This window comes from Drosophila miranda, assembly GCF_003369915.1.
Source record: "Drosophila miranda strain MSH22 chromosome Y unlocalized genomic scaffold, D.miranda_PacBio2.1 Contig_Y1_pilon, whole genome shotgun sequence".
NCBI lineage: Eukaryota > Metazoa > Arthropoda > Insecta > Diptera > Drosophilidae > Drosophila > Drosophila miranda.
In genome coordinates, this window is record NW_022881603.1 from 17,007,406 (window position 1) to 17,027,514 (window position 20,109).

The 20,109-nt window shown below is 49.4% G+C and overlaps 1 protein-coding gene and 1 pseudogene across 1 annotated transcript; one reads left to right on the forward strand and one right to left on the reverse strand.

The window, feature by feature from the left end:
• Window positions 1–331: 331 nt before the first annotated feature.
• Window positions 332–15,857, reverse strand: LOC117190636 (annotated as a pseudogene).
• On the forward strand, window positions 11,352–13,216 carry LOC117185862. The gene has a single exon (XM_033395684.1). It carries the CDS (start codon window positions 11,859–11,861, stop codon window positions 12,363–12,365), a length of 507 nt encoding a protein of 168 aa, XP_033251575.1. The 5' UTR covers window positions 11,352–11,858; the 3' UTR covers window positions 12,366–13,216.
• Window positions 15,858–20,109: the final 4,252 nt, after the last annotated feature.

Sequence of the window (20,109 nt, forward strand, 5' to 3'; positions counted from 1 at the left end):
TTTCCTGGGAAAGCTCCTGGCTTTGTTTGGCTAATTGCGTGCGTAATTTGGTGGATCGAGACGTTACACTGCTGCTTTATTTGGAGTCTCGTAGTCTCCCCCAAGGATCTGCAGGAAGAAACGGCCAACATCCTCGGCTGGAAAACTTCATTAAATTCGGAAATCTGAATAACTACTTTTATTTTTGATTGTTCTTTATAAATGTATCAAACATTGTGTATTTAGCGTATATATTATTTAAGTAGGTAATATGCATACATATACATATGTATACATATATATATATATATAGTCTGTGTATGTATATGTGTTCAATTAGTTTTACGAGGACATTAGCTTAACTCGAGTGTTATTGGATCTGGAGTGGAATATATTTAAGAAAACAAATGTAGCTATAATATTAACAGTAGTAAAGGCATGCTCTATGAAGGCTACTTGTAAAACATAAACGCCACCAATTCAATTGGACCCAGTGCGTCTTGGGGGGAAAACAAGAACAAATATATGTTTTTTATACAACAAAAAAGGTGAACAAGCTTCCAATCTTCTTATTCCACATCCTCATCCGCATCCACCTTCGTGGCCTCCGTTGTCCGAGTCTGGCTGCTGCTGCTGGCGCTGGTCGAGGCTGTCGGTATCGGCGTATGGTGTCGGCGTCAGGGAACTATTGGACATGGCGTCAATATCGTCATCAAACTCCACTTCCTCAGCACTCATCAGCTTTGAAATATCGAAGGGAGTTTCCTAACGGATGAAACGCATTAGCAATCGCATTCGCTTTACTGTGGCATCGGTCTGTCTATGTGGCACATACCTTTACATCATTAACTCGCTGGCGTTCATGCAACGCGCTCAAAAGCTCGCGCAGGTGTTGATTCTCCTTACGCAATCGCTCCCGCTCCACGTCGCGCTCATTAATTTTTGGCTGTGGGAAAAATCAAACATTGTTATGATTGAGGATATGATTGATCAATATAACCTAATTGCACCTACCAATAGCATGGAAATTTGCTCATTTAGTACTGTCACAATGCTGCTGAGCGCATGGCAGGGAACACTGGGCTCCAGCACACTGGCATGCTGTATGCGGATCGGCCCACAGGAGCTGCTGCCCGACGCAGAAGGCGCTTCTGGTACTGCTGAACCTGCTGGTTTCTCTGCTTCAGTCGGTGCTTCGGTTGTCTGTGTCGAGCTATCGACCATAGACAGCGGGATATGCTGCACCTGCAGAGGATCACACACATCAGTGGCTTTACAATGGACGAACAAATCGTAGATAGCTACCGATTCTTCCTCGCCGACGTGGTCTTTGTCTGCATTCGTTGCTCCTGTTGTTTCCTCGCTGCTCTGAGTCTGTTGCATAGGTGCAGATCCAGATGCCGAAGCGGATGCCGATGCCACATTGTCATTGTGCGCTCCAGCGATTGCCAAATCAAGCTTTTCCTCAGTTTTCTCGACATCAATAGTTTCCTTTTCTGCGGACGCCAGCTGGTCCGTTTGTGCATTTGTATTTTGCGGCTTATCTTCTGGTGCTGTCTCAGTTTTGAGTGCTTCGGCAGGACTGTCAGTATCATACTTGCCCTTCGCTTCGGATTGTTTCTTCTGTGACGGGGAATCCTCCTGAGCACCATCCGTGCTTTGAGTGCTTTGCCGTTGATTAATATCCGCGTTGGAGTTACTGCTCTCAGCTGTCACTACTGTGGTTGGTGTTGATGCTGGCGCTGTCGCTGGTGCTGGTGGAGCTGCTCTGAACGGAGCCAATGGCGTGGTGGGTGCAGTCAGTGGCCTTAGGGGTACTACAGGCAACCGCAGTTCATCAATCTCACAGTATCCGTCATCGTCCTCGTGTATGGCCACATCTTCAAGATCGAGAGTCTGCAGTTTGGGCATCATCCTGGAAATTGGTATTTGTGCCTGCGCTTGTGCATGCTGTCTATTCGGTGGGGGCAGCGGAGGCGGCGACGCGGAAACCAGAGTCGACTTCTTGCGGAGCTTCTCCTTCTCGTGACAGTGGCCGCAGACCACCGTCAAGACGGCGGAGACCTCTTTCTCCGGCGTCACGTGCATGTACTCGTTCAGCATTTTGGTTAGGATCTGCACCTGGTCGTAGGCGGCCAACGCAATATCTGCACTGTCCTTGGGTGCCTCCGGCATCATGGCAATGTCGACAATCTCATTGAAGTGCTCGACTGGCAAACGGAAGATATCACAAATGATCTTTTGCTTCTCCAGCAAATTGCCTCGTATGGAGGCGTCCAAGCGGCGCAGGCGCTCGCCCGACGTCAGTACCGGCTTGGCGGTATGTGCTGGACTAATGCTTATCTGGATAGCAGTGGGCTCCACCAGCGGACTCTGCATCAACAACGTGCGCGTGTTGTTCGAGTTGTTCGAGCAGACAATGCTGGCGCTGTCGCGCTTTGAGTGGCCTCCCACCAGCCCGTAGCTCGAGTTGCGCTCCTCGCCGGCCGATTCCCCCTTCCTGGCTCCCTGGCTCTCCCTCACAGACTGTGAGTGGCGCAGAGTGACGTCGTTCTGGTCCGCTGACCCATTGGACGAGCTGGTGGTGCCAGCACCATCGCCACTGCTGCGTATCGACATGGAGCGGTTAACAACGTTCTGGCTAAGACGCTGCTGCTTGGCATCGGCATCGATGTCGCTTGGTCCCGTCGATTCTCGGTGAACATTTCGCAGCTGGACGCCACCAGAGGTGGTGCTGCCGCTGCTGACGTTGCTGTTGCTTGTTGCAGGTGCGGGCGTGACTGTGGCTATTGGCAGCATCGGGGCCAATGGTGTCGTTGTCACAGTCGCGGTGGCGGCCATTGGCTGCGGGCACTCGGACGCCAGCTCCAGGGACTCCTTGGTATTGGAATGCGGTATGTCATGGCTTTTGGAAGCGTTCTTAGGTCGATGCTTCGAGTGCTGTGCTGCAGCATCCGAGATGTGCTTGAACCATCTGCAAATGTAATCACAAATTCAAATCAAATCTCAATTTGGGCACAAAATCCCAGGGAACTTACGTCTTGCACTCGGAACTGCTGGGGGCACGCAGCTCCAGCATTTGTGATGTCTTTGTTTTGATGAGGAAAAAGGAATTCTTGTCGGCCGCCTCCTGGCGCACCAACGTCTCCGCATCAATGCTCATGATGGGGCTAACCGGCTTGTTGTTGACCACCAGAGGAGTGTGCAGATTCTTAAGCGAAAATTTGTCATCCTTAGGGGCAGAGAGATCAGACGTGTAAAAGGGCTATCTGCTTATAGAATGCCTTGTGGATAGACTTGCCTGTTTGGTGAGTAACACGATCATGTTTTCGAAGAGCAAGCCGTGCAGCTGTGTGCTGGGGTTCTTCTTCATTGTCAGGTTGCCGTCGTGTATCAGGCGATGTTGCGTCAAGTCCAGCTTCTTAAACTCCTCCTTGTCATAGGAGGATCTATCCAATTTGCGCTGGATGTTTTGTAGTCTATTCAATTGAGAGAAGATTGTTAGTTTCTGTTGGAAGTGATGTGGCATCATGAGATATCATTACTTGTGAGCATCCTCGGCTGTCTTCACGGCCTGGTTCACCTCAACGAGTATCCTCTTCGAGGATTCGACGGCACGCTGTATGGCCTCCGCTTCGTCGGTATTCTCGGGCAATACCCGAACCGTGACCTTGTGCAGATTCTCGAAGAGCAATGGATATTTGGTCAGGCGCTGCAAAACGGTCGGCAGCAAGTCCTTCAGCTCGAGGCGACGGCAGGCCTTGTGCGACTCTGACTTCCGCAGCAACTTCTGCAACTGCTCGTCCTTGTTCCGCTTCTCCTTCAGCCCCTCGAGGGCGATCTGTTGTCGCGCGCAAAACTGAGCCGCATACTCGCACAGAACATCCCCGGACTGGCCATCAAACATATCCGCGAGCAGGTCCCCAATGTGATTCACCACGTGATTGTGCTCGATGCGTCGCTGCTTCAGCTGCTGCTCGAAGGCTCCGTGAATCTCACGCAGCGTCAGCAACGCGGGTGGAAAGAGCAGCAACAGATGGTCCTGCGAGAGCATCCCGCTCTCATAGAGGGGCAGGAAGAACAGGCGATCGAGCAGTTTGAGGGTGCGTACGTGGTTGCGTTCCGTTTGATAAATTTCTGCGTGGAATGGCCATGGAAAGTCATTTGAATAAGTTGATACACATCGAAAGGGAGTTTTTCTACGAGACCCACCATTAATAATTTCCTGACGCTTCTTTTCGGCATCGGTGAGGGCTGCAAGCATCTCGGCCGCCACCATTGAACTCCAATCGGCCTCATTGAGATCCTCGTCGTCGTCGCTGTCCATGTTCCATTGCCGGTTCAGTGGGTGTCCCGCACTCCAAAAGCTCGAGTTGCTGGAGGCAACGCTGCTACCACCGGCCGCCACACTGCCGCACTGAAACGAGTCCTGCTGACAGTGCTGCTGGGCATGCTGCTGTCTGAGTAAATAGGGATGCTGATTCAGGTTCAATTCTCTTGACACGGCAAGGGCCCCAGCACTGGCGGGCCCTCCTGCCGCACCACTAGCCGCAAAGTGTTCCATCGATGTGCTGGGGCTTTCGGAGCCACCAGCTGAAGAGAGACTAGAATTGGAACTGGCCACATAGTTGGCATTCGAGAGCCCCAAATCCAGTTGTTCCTCACTTAAAGACACAAAAAAATCAAATATTTATGTTAATATTAATTCACGAAAGATTCCCCCAAGGTCTGCTAGGAAACTACCAACAAACACAACTAGCTATACAAATTTAAGACACTTAAAGGCGAGCGCATGCTGCCTGGAAACCGAATCAATCATATTTCCCAATTCGAATGGGTGTCTGCTGCAGGCCTTAATCACAAGACACTTGCACTCGATGCACACTCGATGCTAAGGTACTCCTTAAATTGAATGATTCATTTACTTGTAGTTATAGTTAAGAGTCGCCTTGAAACTTTTACTCCGATTGAAGCGTATATTTCGTTCCATTATCACCGCGTTTGTTCAGATAACTATGTTTATTCTATTTCGATTATGCAGCTGCAACCACGATGAGTCAAATTCAGCACCAGAATTGTCACTGGTCACTGTTACAAGACACCAACGACGACGAGTGTTCACAGCTAAATGTTGTACTATGTGGAAGCCAGTCACTCATGCAGTTTGTCAACAGGAAACGAAGAAATTACGGACGGCCAGGACTGCCCACGACGAGCCGGTCTGGGATGGGAAGGACGATGGACGATGGGATGGGATTGGATTGGCTTGGCTTAGCGTGGCGTGGCCTACATTACGCTGCAGAAAGCGAGGCGGACAATATAATCGATGCCAATGCCGGCGTCTAATCAACTATCCACAGTGCCTCCTAAATACATATACTATTAAAGCGCATCCTTTAGAGTAAATGCCAAATGGAAAATGAATGGAAAACTTTTGCAACACCGCAACAGCGGAAGGGGGACGAGTCAGAGTCCATATTGATTGCATTGCGACGCAATTCGCATTAATTAGTAAAATTAATATCCGGTTACTTGTGCCCCCAGACAGCAGATAGCAGACAGTGGCAGGGACACAGAAAGAGAAATGTTTTCGTTGAGAGAATTTAGGGAGCGGCAAGGCAATGTCCTTGGAGTGTAAGTACAATTTATAGAAGGCAGAAACAAGCTGATGACGTGGGTGGGGGACAGTGAAATCGATGCCACCAAAACTTACTTCGGACGTGACGATAAACTTGGATCAGAGGTCTTGCGGCGACTGTTGCGGTTCCTTTTGTTGGACAAGCGCTCCTTGTACGACTCCGAGCGATTCACAGACACTGGCGTGCTCTTGTGCTGCGGATTTTGGGTGTATCTGCACGGAGGATCAAAGGATAACAAATTTAAGACTTGTATATGTGTGGAGATCAAGTTCCTCTCGTCTCACCGTTCCCTACGCGCATCTTTGTCCACCGTATCCGGTGCATTCAGCTCGGCAAAAGCGCTCAGACCGGCAGAGACTGAACCACTGCTCGATGGGGCCGTTGAAGCCACACTCGTTGACAGTTCCATGGGGCAAATGGCGCCGCCACTTGGGTTAATACTGTCGTTGGCGCTGCTGCCATGAAACGAACTTTTCAGGTCAGTGCTGTTCAGCGCAGAGGTGTTGCAGGATGCATTCCCATTCGAACGCATTGATATATTCGCATTCGGGCGACGATCCGATGGTTGGCGCACAATCGAGGACTGTCCGCGCTCTAAAATCGCAGACAGAGAGAGTTGGGGTTAGGATAGGTAATTGGATAAAGACTAGACACTTACCTATAGTCATATCAATGTCCAAGTCCTCATCTTGCCGGCTGCGTTTTTCATCTTGAGTAATGGAAATAAACAGAAAATATGAATATGGTTCGTTTCCCATTGGAGGACTTAAGAGCTTGAACTTACTTCCAACTACATCGCTGGTGCGTGGTCGAATCTTTCCCATAAATTTACTCATCTTATCGTTATGGGCAATCCGCTTGGCCTGCGGCAGTGGGCCGGGACAGCTCTCGTCCAGGACTTTCGAGCACTGACGGTGTATATTCAGTTTACAGTCTACAAAGTGGACAGCAAGTATTCGGATTAGTCCGGAATAGGGGCGAAGTATTGAGAGCCACTCACCTGTACAATGATAGCCTTGGGGGCTAACGCCCCATATAATCGTTTGACAATGATTGCAGTGCGTCACTTCATAGTATTGACGCAATATCAATGCATGACCACGAACATTCATCTACAAAGGGAGGAATATTAGGCATGTCACCTATTGCCGGACAGTGAAGCACTCGCCTTTCGATTTTTACCCATTATACGTGACTTGAAGCTCTTGTCTCTGCTGACAAAGTGGTGCACACGTTCCACAATGCTGTTGGGATGGGGACGCGTGTTAAAGATGCGATAGATCACCGTTGAGAGGGCCGAGCACAGGGCCTGTTTGCGCACACCCTCTGTCGGTGAATCCTTCTCAAAGTCCTCGCTGCAACACACAAATTAAAAAGATAGTCAATGGATAATCCTGCAAGGAGATGGATGGCAACTCACGTTAGCAATTGAAGATTGGGCATTAAATACTTGTCGATGATTTGCTCTCGCTGCTTGTCCGTCTTCGCTTCGGCCAGCTTCTCATCCGTCGGACCGTAGATGGTGCCCAAGCCGGCGGTGCGCTTCTGCTGGAACTCCCGCAGCTGCTCGCTGATGAGATCTTTCGCGCGCTTACGGCTGCGCAGGAAGACGGTTCGCAGGATCTCTACCTTGTCGAACTCCAGCTGCAGCACATTGTCCACTTCCCTGGCCAGCGACTCGTCATGGCGATACCACGAGAGCGGGGCGCGCGGCACAAGGAATGTCGAGTGTATCTCGTACGCCCACTTGCGCATATCCTTCGAAGTGCCCTCCTTGTAGAGCTCTGTGATCAGGTAGAACAGCAGCGGCGCCGGCTCCGAGTTCGAGAGTACGTAGTTGAGGAACACCGCCAAGAAGGTGACATTCTCCGCCTCGAGAAGGCGTGTGAGATTGTTGAACGGCCCGTTTTCGTCGATGAAGGGCCCCTCCTGATCGGACGAGTTCTCGTCCTCCATTGAGATGATCTCCTTCTGCGTGTCGTTCGACTGTGCCGCCTGTATGGAATGGCTGGAATGTAGAGACGTCGGTATCGGCGACGGAGTACCTCCCATTGTCGTATAGTGATGCGATTCAATGAAGATTCCAGCTCCGGCAGCCCCCATGGACTGTTCGTTTGGGTCCTCTGGCACCGTCATGTGAGAGCTGGTCAGATATGGTGGCGGCGGTGTTCCTGGCGGCGTCACTTCCCCATCCTTCTCCACAATCTCCCACGAACCGGAAGTGGTTTTCGTTAGGCGATCTACAGATTGTTTAAATATCAGTTAAAGCTTCTTCTACGCATCGATTACCGAAGGATTCTCACCTGGATGCATATTGTCCGGTGAGGAGCCAACGCGTCGGTGTTTCTTCTTGCCCAAATTGGGTGTCTGTCCCAGGGTCTGTCGGTGGGAGGGGGGTAAATTGTGTTTGGAAGATGAACAAAATATAAGATCATGCTATGCTGTCCATGTTCTATACATTTCTCATACCCAAATTGTGGCACAAGAATGCGTCTAGGCATATGCGAGTACATATTACTCCTGCATTTTGTTACTCTTTCAAAATTCTATGTCTCAGATACAAAGAAGCCCACATAAATGATAAGATAATTTCGAATTTCCGCACATACATACGAGCATAGTATCAGTATATCTGTTGTGTGTGCTCGAAAGAGTGTGTTGCGGTTGCGGTTAGTGGCAGGCTAGCACAGAAGCAAAGTAAAGTTAATGTTAGTGTCAATGTTTATGTTTCTTTTTATACCCGATACTCAAAATGAGTATTGGGGTATATTAGATTTGTGGTAAAAGTGGATGTGTGTAACGTCCAGAAGGAATCGTTTCCGACCCCATAAAGTATATATATTTTTGATCAGCATCAATAGCCGAGTCGATTGAGCCCTGTCTGTCTGTCCGTCTGTCCGTCCGTCCGTCCGTCCGTCCGTCCCCTTCAGCGCCTAGTGCTCAAAGACTATAAGATCTAGAGCAACGATGTTTTGGATCCAGACTTCTGTGATATGTCACTGCTACAAAAATATTTCAAAACTTCGCCCCGCCCACTTCCGCCCCCACAAAGGACGAAAATCTGTGGCATCCACATTTTTAAAGATACGATAAAACCAAAAACGCAGAATCGTAGAGGATGACTATATGTTCTAGAGTGTAAAATCTGAACCAGATCGTATAATTATTATAGCCAGAATCAAGAAAACAATTTCATTGGTATCCACACTCCTGTGATATCGGACCTTGACCGTTTCATGTCCAACTTTCGCCACACCCCCTTCCGCCCCCGCAAAGGACGAAAATCTGGGGCATCCACAAATCTCAGAGACTATTAAGGCTAGAGTAACCAAATTTGGTATCCGCACTTCTGTTAGATCTCACTATAAAACGTATATCTCAGAATTTCGCCCCACCCTTTTCCGCCCCCACAAAGGACGAAAATCTGTTGCATCCACAATATTGCACATTCGAGAAAACTAAAAACGCAGAATCATAGATAATGACTATATCTATCAGATTGCTGAATCTGGATCAGATCAGATCATTTTTATAGGCAAAAGGAACAAATCAATTTGCACTGGCTACGCAGCCCCCGACGTCACGCTAAGACTGATTTTCTGTCTCTCTCGCACGCACTCCTTGTCGTGTCGTTTAATATTAGCGGCGTCTGCCGGAGGAGAGCCATACTGACTTAGTATCGGGTATAACTGTAGAGTTGCGGTCTCCGCAGCAACTCACAACGTTCCCCCTCGTTCTTTTTATGTTAATGTTAGACTGGGATGAAGCTTTAGGCCTGGCCAGCAACCAGACCTTCATTTGTTATATAAAAGCGAATGAGATACAGTAAAATGTTAGAGAGATGGAAAAAGGAGGCAGTGAAGGATTAAAAGTTACAAGTGCTTTCAGAGTGATGGATCGATCGATCGATTGGCTAGCTACTTACGGCTGTGGCCTGGCCACTGCTTAACTGCTGCTGCAGCTGCTGGACAATGTTCGGCCGCTGGGAGAGCGGAAAGGCCGCCTTCAGGTTGTCGCTCTGCACGGCTGTGCACGTGGAAACCAGGGGATAGTTGAACATCGTGTTCAGGGAGTTGGGCTGGGCCAGATTCTGGCAGCTGCCACGACTCATATCCTCCGACATCATGCCCGGCAGACGCGGGGGCAATGGTGGCGGTCCACCGTCCACTTCGAGTGAACTACCGGGGGCTCCTCCAGGGGCACACGCCAATTCCATTTGCAGAAACATTTGCGTGGACATCTTTGGATCGGACAGTGCCTTGGTCTTGATCTTCGATCGCTTGGACTTGCTGGCATTGCTGCTGGGACTGCTGTTGTCGTTGCTGTTGCTGCCGCTGACGCCCAATTGCGATCTGTTCAGCTGGGGACTGGTGGCTCTGTCCAGGTCGGAGACGGGCGCCATCAAATGCCCGCTATGTGGTGATGCCTTGCCGTTCTTCAGGTCGAGATTCAGCTGCCTGGGAGGGTTCCGCTGCGGCAGCGGTGGCGGCACATCCTCCTCGATCAGGCTCTTAGATATTTGGAACTTATTCTTGCTCTTCGAACCGGCGGCTGACTTGGGAGTCTCCTTGAACCGATGCTGCTGCTGCTGTTGTTGTAGCTGTTGGAGGTGCGGATGGAAGAACGGTTGCTGCTGCTGCTGCTGCATGGTCGGTGTGGATGTGTGCTGGTGCAGGGACTGGGACATGGCCTCGGCCTGGTGCTGCATCCGCTGGTGCTGCGGGAAGTCCGCCGTGTTGTTGAACGGCGAGGAGGCAACAAAGTCTTTTTCGATCCGGTTCTTGCGTGTGCCCAGCGACAGGGACGAGAGAGAACGCGGCAGGAGGGATAGGAATGCGGGTGAGGAGTGGTGTGCTAGGGGCTGTTGCTGCTGATAGTTGTTGTGGCTGTGGAGATGATGGAATTGCTGATGCTGATGCGGATTGTTGTGAGTGGCGGACGTAGACAAGTGTTGGATTTGATTGGGCGTTAGTAATGCGGTGTTCTTGTTGCTCGCGGCTGCTTGGAGTTTGATTGTTGGTGCATCCTGCAGTTAGGGTTCGTTAAGACAGCACGAAATGGAAGAGAAGAAAGAGAGATCATGTAGCAATCATCCATATCATCCGAAGCTGCTTCGGTTCTCGCGTTAATTTCTCCACAAATCTCATACCAAATCATTTTCTACTATTGTTTAGCGAGAGCGCTTCGCCACGAATGGCTGCTGCAGGTGGAAGGTTGGTTATGTTTTTTGTTGGAGATTAGCTTCGTTAATTCAAATTTTCCTGCTACTGCGCCTAATATCCGGGATGGGGACAAACAGACGGACAGACGACTGCTGCTGGTCCGTGGCAGCACTCACCTCGGCTCCCACTTGATGGAGCTGCTCTCGCAGCTTACGGATATTCGCCTCCGACAGCTTGTAGCTGGGATTGTTCTGATCGCTCTTCAGTCGCTCCAGATTCAGCTTCTCCTGCTCCAGCATTTTCTGTAACGTCTGAATCTTGTACGATTCCATCTCACGACGCTTGATGCTCTGAAAATCAATCAACACAAATCGATTTAGTATTCAATCGAATTCGGAATCATGATCTTACGTCGACCGGCTGGGGCCCTGTAATGGATGCGGTTCGATCCCTTCCCGACAGAATCGGTGTCATTGGCGTGGTCACCACACCAACGGACGCTGGACGTGTCATCTTCTGGCGCTTCACGGCTAACTCCACAATGGTAGAGGCTGCAAAAGGTACGGCGGAAAGGAGCTTTGAATTACTTGTCTAAATAAAGCCAAAACCTCCTAAATTCCATTGGTTTTTTCTGGGACAAGATCACCCACAATGGAAAGAATTTCCCGGGTAATCCCGCGCTCAAAATTAAGCATGTTTGTGGTCAAAATTTTAAAGTTAATGGGTTTCGCCGGAATCGTATTATTCATCAATGGATTGGGCGAGAGGGACGTTGCTCCTGCATTGGTCGACTGCCAGCGGGAGGAACCAGATTGCGCTCCCGAGGAGGTGGCAAAGGATGGCAGCAAGAACATCCTCTTCGATGAGGATGACAAACGTGATCTACAGCGCAGGACGGACGACTTTAAGCGAAAGTATTGCACCAAAGGCGGCATCTGTGAGCCTCCACCACCGAAACCATTTTGGCAGAGCATCGAGGACGCCTGGAGCGATACGGTGCGGACTCTCAAGATCCCCGCCTTCTGGAGCGGTGTAGCGAGCGACTTGGGTAACAGCATATGTCGGTTGTTTAAAGGAGATGATAAGTGGCCCACCCGTGACAATAAGTATACAGAAATCAAGCAGAAACAAGCAAAAGTATACCAAAATTATCATTATCATGGCCTCTCAAATAATAACTGGGGTGCGTGGACTGTTCACCGCCGCCAAAGGACTGTTCCACGTCGTACATGCCATGGACCAGGGATCATTCGATGCAGAGGCCCTCCCGCCGTCCCCGGAGGCCGAGGGGAAGTTTGTGGCCCACTACAAGTGCAACTTGGCCATTCAGCGGGGAATGTACTTCGCTCTCCGTATGCCCGACTGGGCCTCCGAGTTTAAGAAGCAAACCCACGACATTCTGGCCACAACACTGCAACATAACGTGGTCCTGCCAAAGAAGAAGCCGAACAACGCTTCGGGCTCCCAGAAAAAGCTGCGGGGATGCTTCTATGAGGAGCAACTGCATTCCACCCCCGAGGAGAGCAAGCCAATCCGATCGCCCAAGATCAAAGACATCACATGCGGCAAACGTGTGCCCGTCTAGATTCCCGACCTTTAAACTTCATCTATATCCAAATTCTCAATTAAATAGCAATTCCGAACATTTTTGGCACAGGATGATAATCGACTTGATTGTGCGGGCAGGCGTGGTTTATGCTGTGGTTGTGGCCACCAAACACTTCGGTGCATGGGGCCCGTCGGTTGAAACGGTTGAAACACCGGTTGAAACACCGACGGCAGCTGGAGGTTCTCTGGTGTACACTACTACAACCAGGTGGTGATTGCCTTCTTCGAAGTTATCAGCGCCGTGCCCTCGTTTCTGCAGCATTGGCTGGAGCAGGTGCCTGGGATGGTGACAGCGACTTCATGTCCAAGCGATCGAAGAACGAAGTTACAACCAAGAAACATATCGACGAGAGGCCACTGGTGCAGCCGATTAAACCCGGCGCCGAATCGAAGTGCAAGTGTGGCCAGCCAACGGACCCGGGTCTGGTGCCCAACGACGGGACACAATCATCGTTCTGCAATGACAAGGAATGTCCCAAGACAAAGGTTCCGTGCAAGGAGCGATTCAAGGATGACTTCATCTACAAGCCGCGAATGCCAAAGAAGCCGCAGTGCGACTGCCCCAAGTGCAGGAAACGACAGGAAGAGGGCTGGGCAGACAAGAAGCCCAATTGCCCGGCAGTCCCGTCAGCCGAAAGCCCCCCCAATCCCAATTAGCATTGCGATCCAAAGCCCAAGAAAGAGTGCGCAATCTGCTTTGCACCGCACTCTTTCGATACCGACTAGCAATATATTCCACTGGGCATTTACAAACCTTTTATCAGACTCACGACCGTGGGATGCTTCTCGAGGCGCACTTCCTGTCCGTTCACCTGAAAGTGGAGACCAGAAACATGAGAATACCCCGTCGAATGCTAGGTAGAAACGCTCGAAGAGACGACAGACCTTCAGTATCATATCGCCAGCGACGAGACCAGCAACCTGGGCAGCCCCGTCAGGCTTAACGCTCTCCACAAACACTGGATTGTCGCCGGAGACCTGGCGAGGGAAAGATGTTATCCTGGAGCACAATAAAGGCGACTGATGCCCACACTCACCTTCATCCCATATCCGTTCTCGTCCTTACGCACTGTCAGGGTTAAATACTGAAAATTTTTTGGTAATGCTAAACTTGGCGTCGTTGGCGCCGTCGCTGGCGTTGTTCCCTCGCCCGCTATCGGTGTCTGGGGATGGTTGCCCCCTATGGGTGTTGTCAGGTTGAGGCTACTGCGATCTGCAGTCCCAAGCAGAGGATTATCCCCGGCTACATTATTGTTATTATTGTGGTGGGCTGTGGGTGTGGCTGGTGCTGTGCCACCAGCAGTGGCTTCACCATTCATTTGGCTCTGTTTGTTCGCCTGCTGGTAGCCGGCTGGCAATGGCGGGGTCTGTGGTGGCACGGAACTGCTCTGACTCTCCCTATCCCTATCTTTATCCTTATCCTTGTCCCTAACTTTATCCTTGTCTCTGTGGCTACTGAAACTGCTGGCCAAACTGCTCAGGCTGCTAGCCAACGATGGGGATCGGGGTATTTTCGATTTGTTCGCCAACTGCTTTTGCTTCTGTTTGTTTTTGGAATTCTTCACAGATTTCTGTTTGGGCGAAGGCAGCTCTGGTTTGGGGAAGGCAGAATCCACGGCAACAACAACTGCTGCTGCTGGCGTTGTGCCAGTTCCAGTTCCAGTTCCCGTTCCCGCGTTGCTGCTACCACCGTTCGTCGTGCTGCTCGTTGTGGCGATTGATGATGACTCCAAGGGCCGCTGCTGCTGCTGTTGCTGCTGAATGCTTGACTCTTCTGGCAGCTCCTGAACTTCATCGTAATCATGTTCGTCGGTGCACAAATCTATTAACCTGCAAGGATAAGGAAGCAGAGGATGCCCGAAAGGGAGAGCAATTAATATGGTATCTCGGTGGGCGAAGGTCTTCTAGCTACCGGAACCACAAACAATTGACATTCTGTGATTAGCCAGATTAGTGGATAATCAAAAGAACCAACGGACAGACAGACATGTAATGAAAGTCATGGCCTGCGCCCGATTCGTTCGTTCGTTCGGTTCAGTCTCTCTTTTAATTGAGCTAAAATTAAATCAGCCCAAAGAATAGATACAGTTTAATTGATGTTTATTTGATCGTTTTGCATGTGAATAGAATCGCCGTCGCATATATGCGGCTGGGCTGCCTTTGCTTTGGACTGCTATAAAATCTCATTTCCCGCCTGCCGAATCCATTAAAAATTATGGTATATATTCCCATTGCAGCCTAGCAGCCGAACAGCCGCCGTCGAGCAGAGCAGAAGCCCCAAAAATAAAACCAATGTTTACCTTAACGCTGGCCCGAGAGTGACCCCCACTGCCATTCCAATAATACAACGTATTGCCCCTGCTCTGGCGCTCTTTGAGGAAGTCTGACTGCATCACATCAGAAAACGATGCGATGACTAGTGGACAGATGACAGACAGTAAAACCTGTTAAAGCCCACAATGTCAGGCAAATAAATTGAGTAGCACACGCATTCCCCCTCTCTCTCTCTCTCTCTCCGCCCAAGAGTCGATATAGTTAACTGATTTTGCATACGCTTTCACACTAACTTTTCAGCTGGCCAAAACTAAACTTATCTATTGGGGCTGAAACTTACCCCAGCCAACAAAATAAAGGTAGTAGAATGTCAAAACCGGCCGCTCCTTAGTTTCTGCTGTATGCGGCGGGCATTAAGTCATCGAATGTGGTTGAACCACGAACCACCAAACAAAACCAGCCCCATTTGAGAGAACCTATGGCCAAAAAGCAATCAGCAAAGCAGCTCGGACTGCTGAAATCTGGATTCCCTTCCATGCCTGCCTGCCTGCCCCACTGCCCCACGACTAATCTAGATAAGCAAATATCCCCCAAAGCTTATAATGTTCGAACGAGAGGAGAGTGTAGGCCAGAGCATATGTCATACTTTGGATACGAGAGTGAATAGTACGTAGGGGAAGGAAAATACATCGTATATTACATTACGGAAATAAAGATTTATCGTCGTTTTTCACAATTCAAACTACGCCAATGAGTAATATGTGGATTCCTCCGGCGATTGAGTCTTCCTCAGAACACAGCATCTGGATCTGGTTCTGGATCTGGATCTGGGAGGAGCATTCTGGGCATTCATTTCAGGGCTTTAGCTCACCGTTTCTTGATTGATGGGTCATCCATAGGGTTGTTTTCTGCGCTGGCTGCTGGTGGGTTGAGAATTCAGCTTGCAATCAGCGACGGTCGATGGTCTGGCATCCAATGAGGGTGGTGGTGATCCTCCTCCTCCTCCTACCCAGAATCGGGAGTGGAACTGCGTTTTGTAAATGTTTTGCAAAAAACTTGCACTGCACTGTTCGGAATTATTCCAGAGCACTCACTGCACGAAGATGACTTAATTGGGTTTGATCTAGTTCTGGATTCTGACTTCTGGCTTCTGGCGGCTATTTGTCTGTTTTTTGCAGCTGTTTGTCGAGTTTTCCTTTATTATTATTGATTTTATGGCATATTTTTGTAATTTTGTAATAAGATTTCGCTATATTTATTTTTACTCGCACCTAAACACACACAAACACATAGACACACATTAGGAGGGGGATGCGGGTCCGGATGCGATCCCCAACAGCGCGTTGAAGCTGGCACTTCTTCTACTCCCGAGGGAAGTTGCGGGCCTTTTCAACAAATGCCTCCAGGAGGGGACGTTCCCCGAGAGGTGGAAAAGGCAACGGCTGCTACTGTTAACCAAGCCGGGCAAGCCGCCAGGGGTGGCCTCTTCCTACAGGCCCATCTGCCTTCTGAACTCCATGGGAAAATTCTTCGAAAGGGTGATCGGTGCGAGGCTGAGCGCAGCCATCAAAGTAGCAGGCGGTCTCTCCCGGAACCAATACGGGTTCAGGATAGGGAGGTCGACGCTGGACGCCATCTTGAGGGTCGTACAAACGGCGGAGGAAGCCATTGCTGGGACTAGGTGGAGAGGCGAAACCAAGTCCTATTGTCTGGTGGTGACACTGGACATTAGGAACGCCTTCAACTCGGCCGACTGGACCCGGACGCTGGAGGCACTGAGGTCCTTCAACATCCCGGGCTACCTACTGAATATAGCGCGCAGCTATTTCAGCAATAGGGTGCTGACAATGGACACATGTCAGGGCTCTAGGGCATACGAAGTCTCAGCCGGAGTCCCGCAGGGCTCCGTTTTGGGACCTCTGCTCTGGAACGCCATGTACGACGGGGTCCTACGGCTCCCGATGCCAGCCAACACTAACCTGGTGGGTTTCGCTGACGACGTCGCAATAGTGGCGGTAGCGAAGGAACTTGCCGCAGTGGAGGAGCTTGCCAACGTCGCCATACAAGCCGTCGAGGCGTGGCTAGCCGCCGCCGGGCTGGAGCGGGCGGCCCAAAAAACGGAGGCGGTCCTGATATCCAGCCGTAAAGTGGTCGAGACCGCCAGAGTGCAGGTTGGTGGGACCGCGATCGAATCGCAGAGGTCCATCAAGTACCTTGGAGTCCTCATCGACACGCGCCTGTCCTTCAAAGAGCATCTGGAATACGTCCACACGAAGGCCGGTGGGACCGCGGGAGCGCTATCCAGGATGCTGCTAAACACCAGAGGGCCAAAGCAGGCAACGAGGAAACTGCTGACGAGCGTCGTGACGTCGCAGATGCTCTACGCCGCACCGGTGTGGGCAGAAGCCGCGAAGGTGAGGAGCTACATGCGAGGCGTTGAGGCAACGTACAGACTGTGCGCCATTAGGATCGCGTGCTCGTTCCGGACCATCTCAGACGAAGCCGCGTTAGTCATTGCCGGGCAAGTTCCGCTCAGGGAGCTGATAAGGGAGAGGAAGGAGATCCATGATGCCATGACGGACAGTGCAGCCGAGGTACGCTCCAAAGCAGAAATTAAGGACGCCGCCAGAAGGACCAGCATAGACAGATGGCAGACTCGATGGGACCACTCACCCAAAGGCCGATTGACCCACACCCTCATCCCAAGCATAGCATGCTGGGTTGAAAGGAAGCACGGCCAGGTGGATTTTTACCTTAGCCAGGCACTGAGCGGACATGGCTGCTTCCGCGGCTACCTCAAGCGCTTCGGCCACGAGACAGAGGACTGGTGCCCCGAGTGTGGCACAGTCATAGAGGAGGACGCTCGCCACGTCCTCTTCGACTGCCACAGGTTTGACCTCGAGCGTCAGACATTGGAGACAGCAGCAGGGTCTAGGGTCAGCACCGAGACTCTGGTGCCGCTGATGCTGGCAGACCCGAAGGTGTGGGAAGCGGCCGCGGAGTTCGCCTCTAGCGTGATGCGAACGCTTAGGTCCTTGGAGAGAAGGCGGAAGGAGCAGACGGAGTAGGTGTCCACGCCACTGCGAAGCAATGCTTTGCGGCAGTACCGCAGTCCGCGGGGCCCCTAGTCCCAACATACTCTTGTCCGTTAAATTAAGTTAGATATAAATTGTACAGTATATATTATAGAGCAAATAAATAAGTATATGAATATTAAAAAAAAAAAAAAAAAAACATTAGGAGGGGGTGGAGAAGAGGGAGGGACGACCACGAACATGCAACGATCTCCTTGCAGTTCCATTGTTTTCATTTCAATACAGTCATCTCTTTCGCTCCTCCTTGTCTGCCCCTGGCGCTTTGTTATTTTGTTGTTGTTGTACTCTTTTTTTTTTTCTTTTTTTTTTTGCTGACTAGTTTTCACGAAACACTCGAACGAATGACGACGACCGACGGCGATGGGGGGATGGGGATGGCGGGGTAAAACAAGTTTTGGCCGAAAAAATAAGTACTAATAAAATACTAATGGGTCAGAATGGACAGGCACAAAACGCATATATGTACATGTACATATGTATGTATATGCAAGCATATATCCCTTATGAAATATCCTCAGAGGGCATAGGGCAGGAGTAGGTACAGATCTATTTACAAGTACAATATCTACTTATTTGATGTTCTCATCATCGCAAACAGCTGATTGTTCAATTAACTGCTTGTGAAGGGGGAAATTATCGCAGCGGGGCATACTCTTATCGCACTGATCTCAATGTGTATACACAAAGTTAAATCTAACCCTGCAGTTTCACTCCTTTCATAATTAAACGCAAATATTTAATTGAATAAATGTGTATACATACAAACACACACTAGACGTGTTTGTGGGGGTGCGAGTGCGATCATCGCCGCAAACGCATTTTGTGTGAAATTTTCGTCTGTGTGTACGCGTGTGAGCATACATTTAGGTGCGCGGGTGTGTGTGCGCCTGTGCTTGTTTGAGTAGTGAACTCTTGAACTGCAGTACGTACATCGTTTAGCGAAAGGCGGCTTTACGGCCCTGGCGACGGGTAAATTAATGGAAATTTGATCAACAGCGACGAGTTTTCTTTCAATTCTCGTCTGTTGTTATATCTAACAAGTGGCGGTGGCAGCCATATTGTTTTGCTGAGCTGCTGTTGGGTCATCATACACAAACACACCAACAGCAACTCACTTGTGGCTGTGTGTGCGCCAGCGCGTATGTACGTGCCCCTATCTGTATCCTTATGCATGTGTTCAATAGGTTAGAGATCGTTTTTAGATGAACTTAGGCCGTAATAATTTTCCAGCATTGCACACACGCGAACTGACTTTTGCAATTTGATAAATCACCTTCACTTTAAGTACACAGTTACGTGTGTAAACTCATCGTACGTATGTGCATATAATACGTATGTACATCTACAAATCTTATTTATTGCCCCAGCTAAAGTGAGCTCACAAACCGAAAACGACAACGAACGGAGCGCGTAGCAAGCTGCGCATCATATCATACATATCATTCTTTCTTACTTTCGCTGGGCAGCGCTGCATACTAACAATGGCGCATTGATTCCATATATGTACGCACGCAAAATAACAGCGCACTTATTTTGATATTAATTATTATTCTTACAACAAACAACAAAGCACAGAAAATTGTTTTTCACTTATCGCGCTCGCACGCACGACCAGTGTGACCTATCGACAAAATATACGGTCCGACCCGCTGAAATATACCGTAAATATACCGATGAAAAACACAAACTTAGCCCACTTAAGCCTCCTCTATTTAAACAGTTCAACGACTTGACGTAAATGGCGGAAAATATGTCTGATATTTTCTTTTGTAGATCAATGTCATTTTTCCTCTGAACAAAAAACCAACGATATCGTTCATCTAAACTGCGCTAAAATCCCTCTTGGTCTAAGGTTTATCATTGTCCGTCAAGAATTGGAAACCATATTTGTCGATTTTTATTTTATATTTGATATTACTAGCTAGCTAGGACTTCCATACCTTAACACATAATTTTATCAATTTTCTACAAGATAAGCTAAAATGAATTACTCAAAAAAAATTTTTTTAAAGTGAATGAGTGATAGTGACGAGGATATGAATGAAACTTTAATATATTGATGAAACTGATGAATATACATACAAGACGTCTTTATTAGGCTAAAACTTAATACTATTTATGAAGAAGGCACAATCTAAATTGCCCTGGTACATGTGTGTTTATGTTATTTCAAAAGTAAATCTGAAAACTTTTGTGAAAGTGATAGACGAAGCCTGGCTGAATAATTCATAAACTTCATTTTTTATCCGCCGGGAAGTCCTTTGGCCATCACAGCGCCAGGAGGCTGATATACAGTCCTTGTTCATGTCATTTGTCACTATTCCTCGCCACTGGGGCCGCTGTCAATGCTAT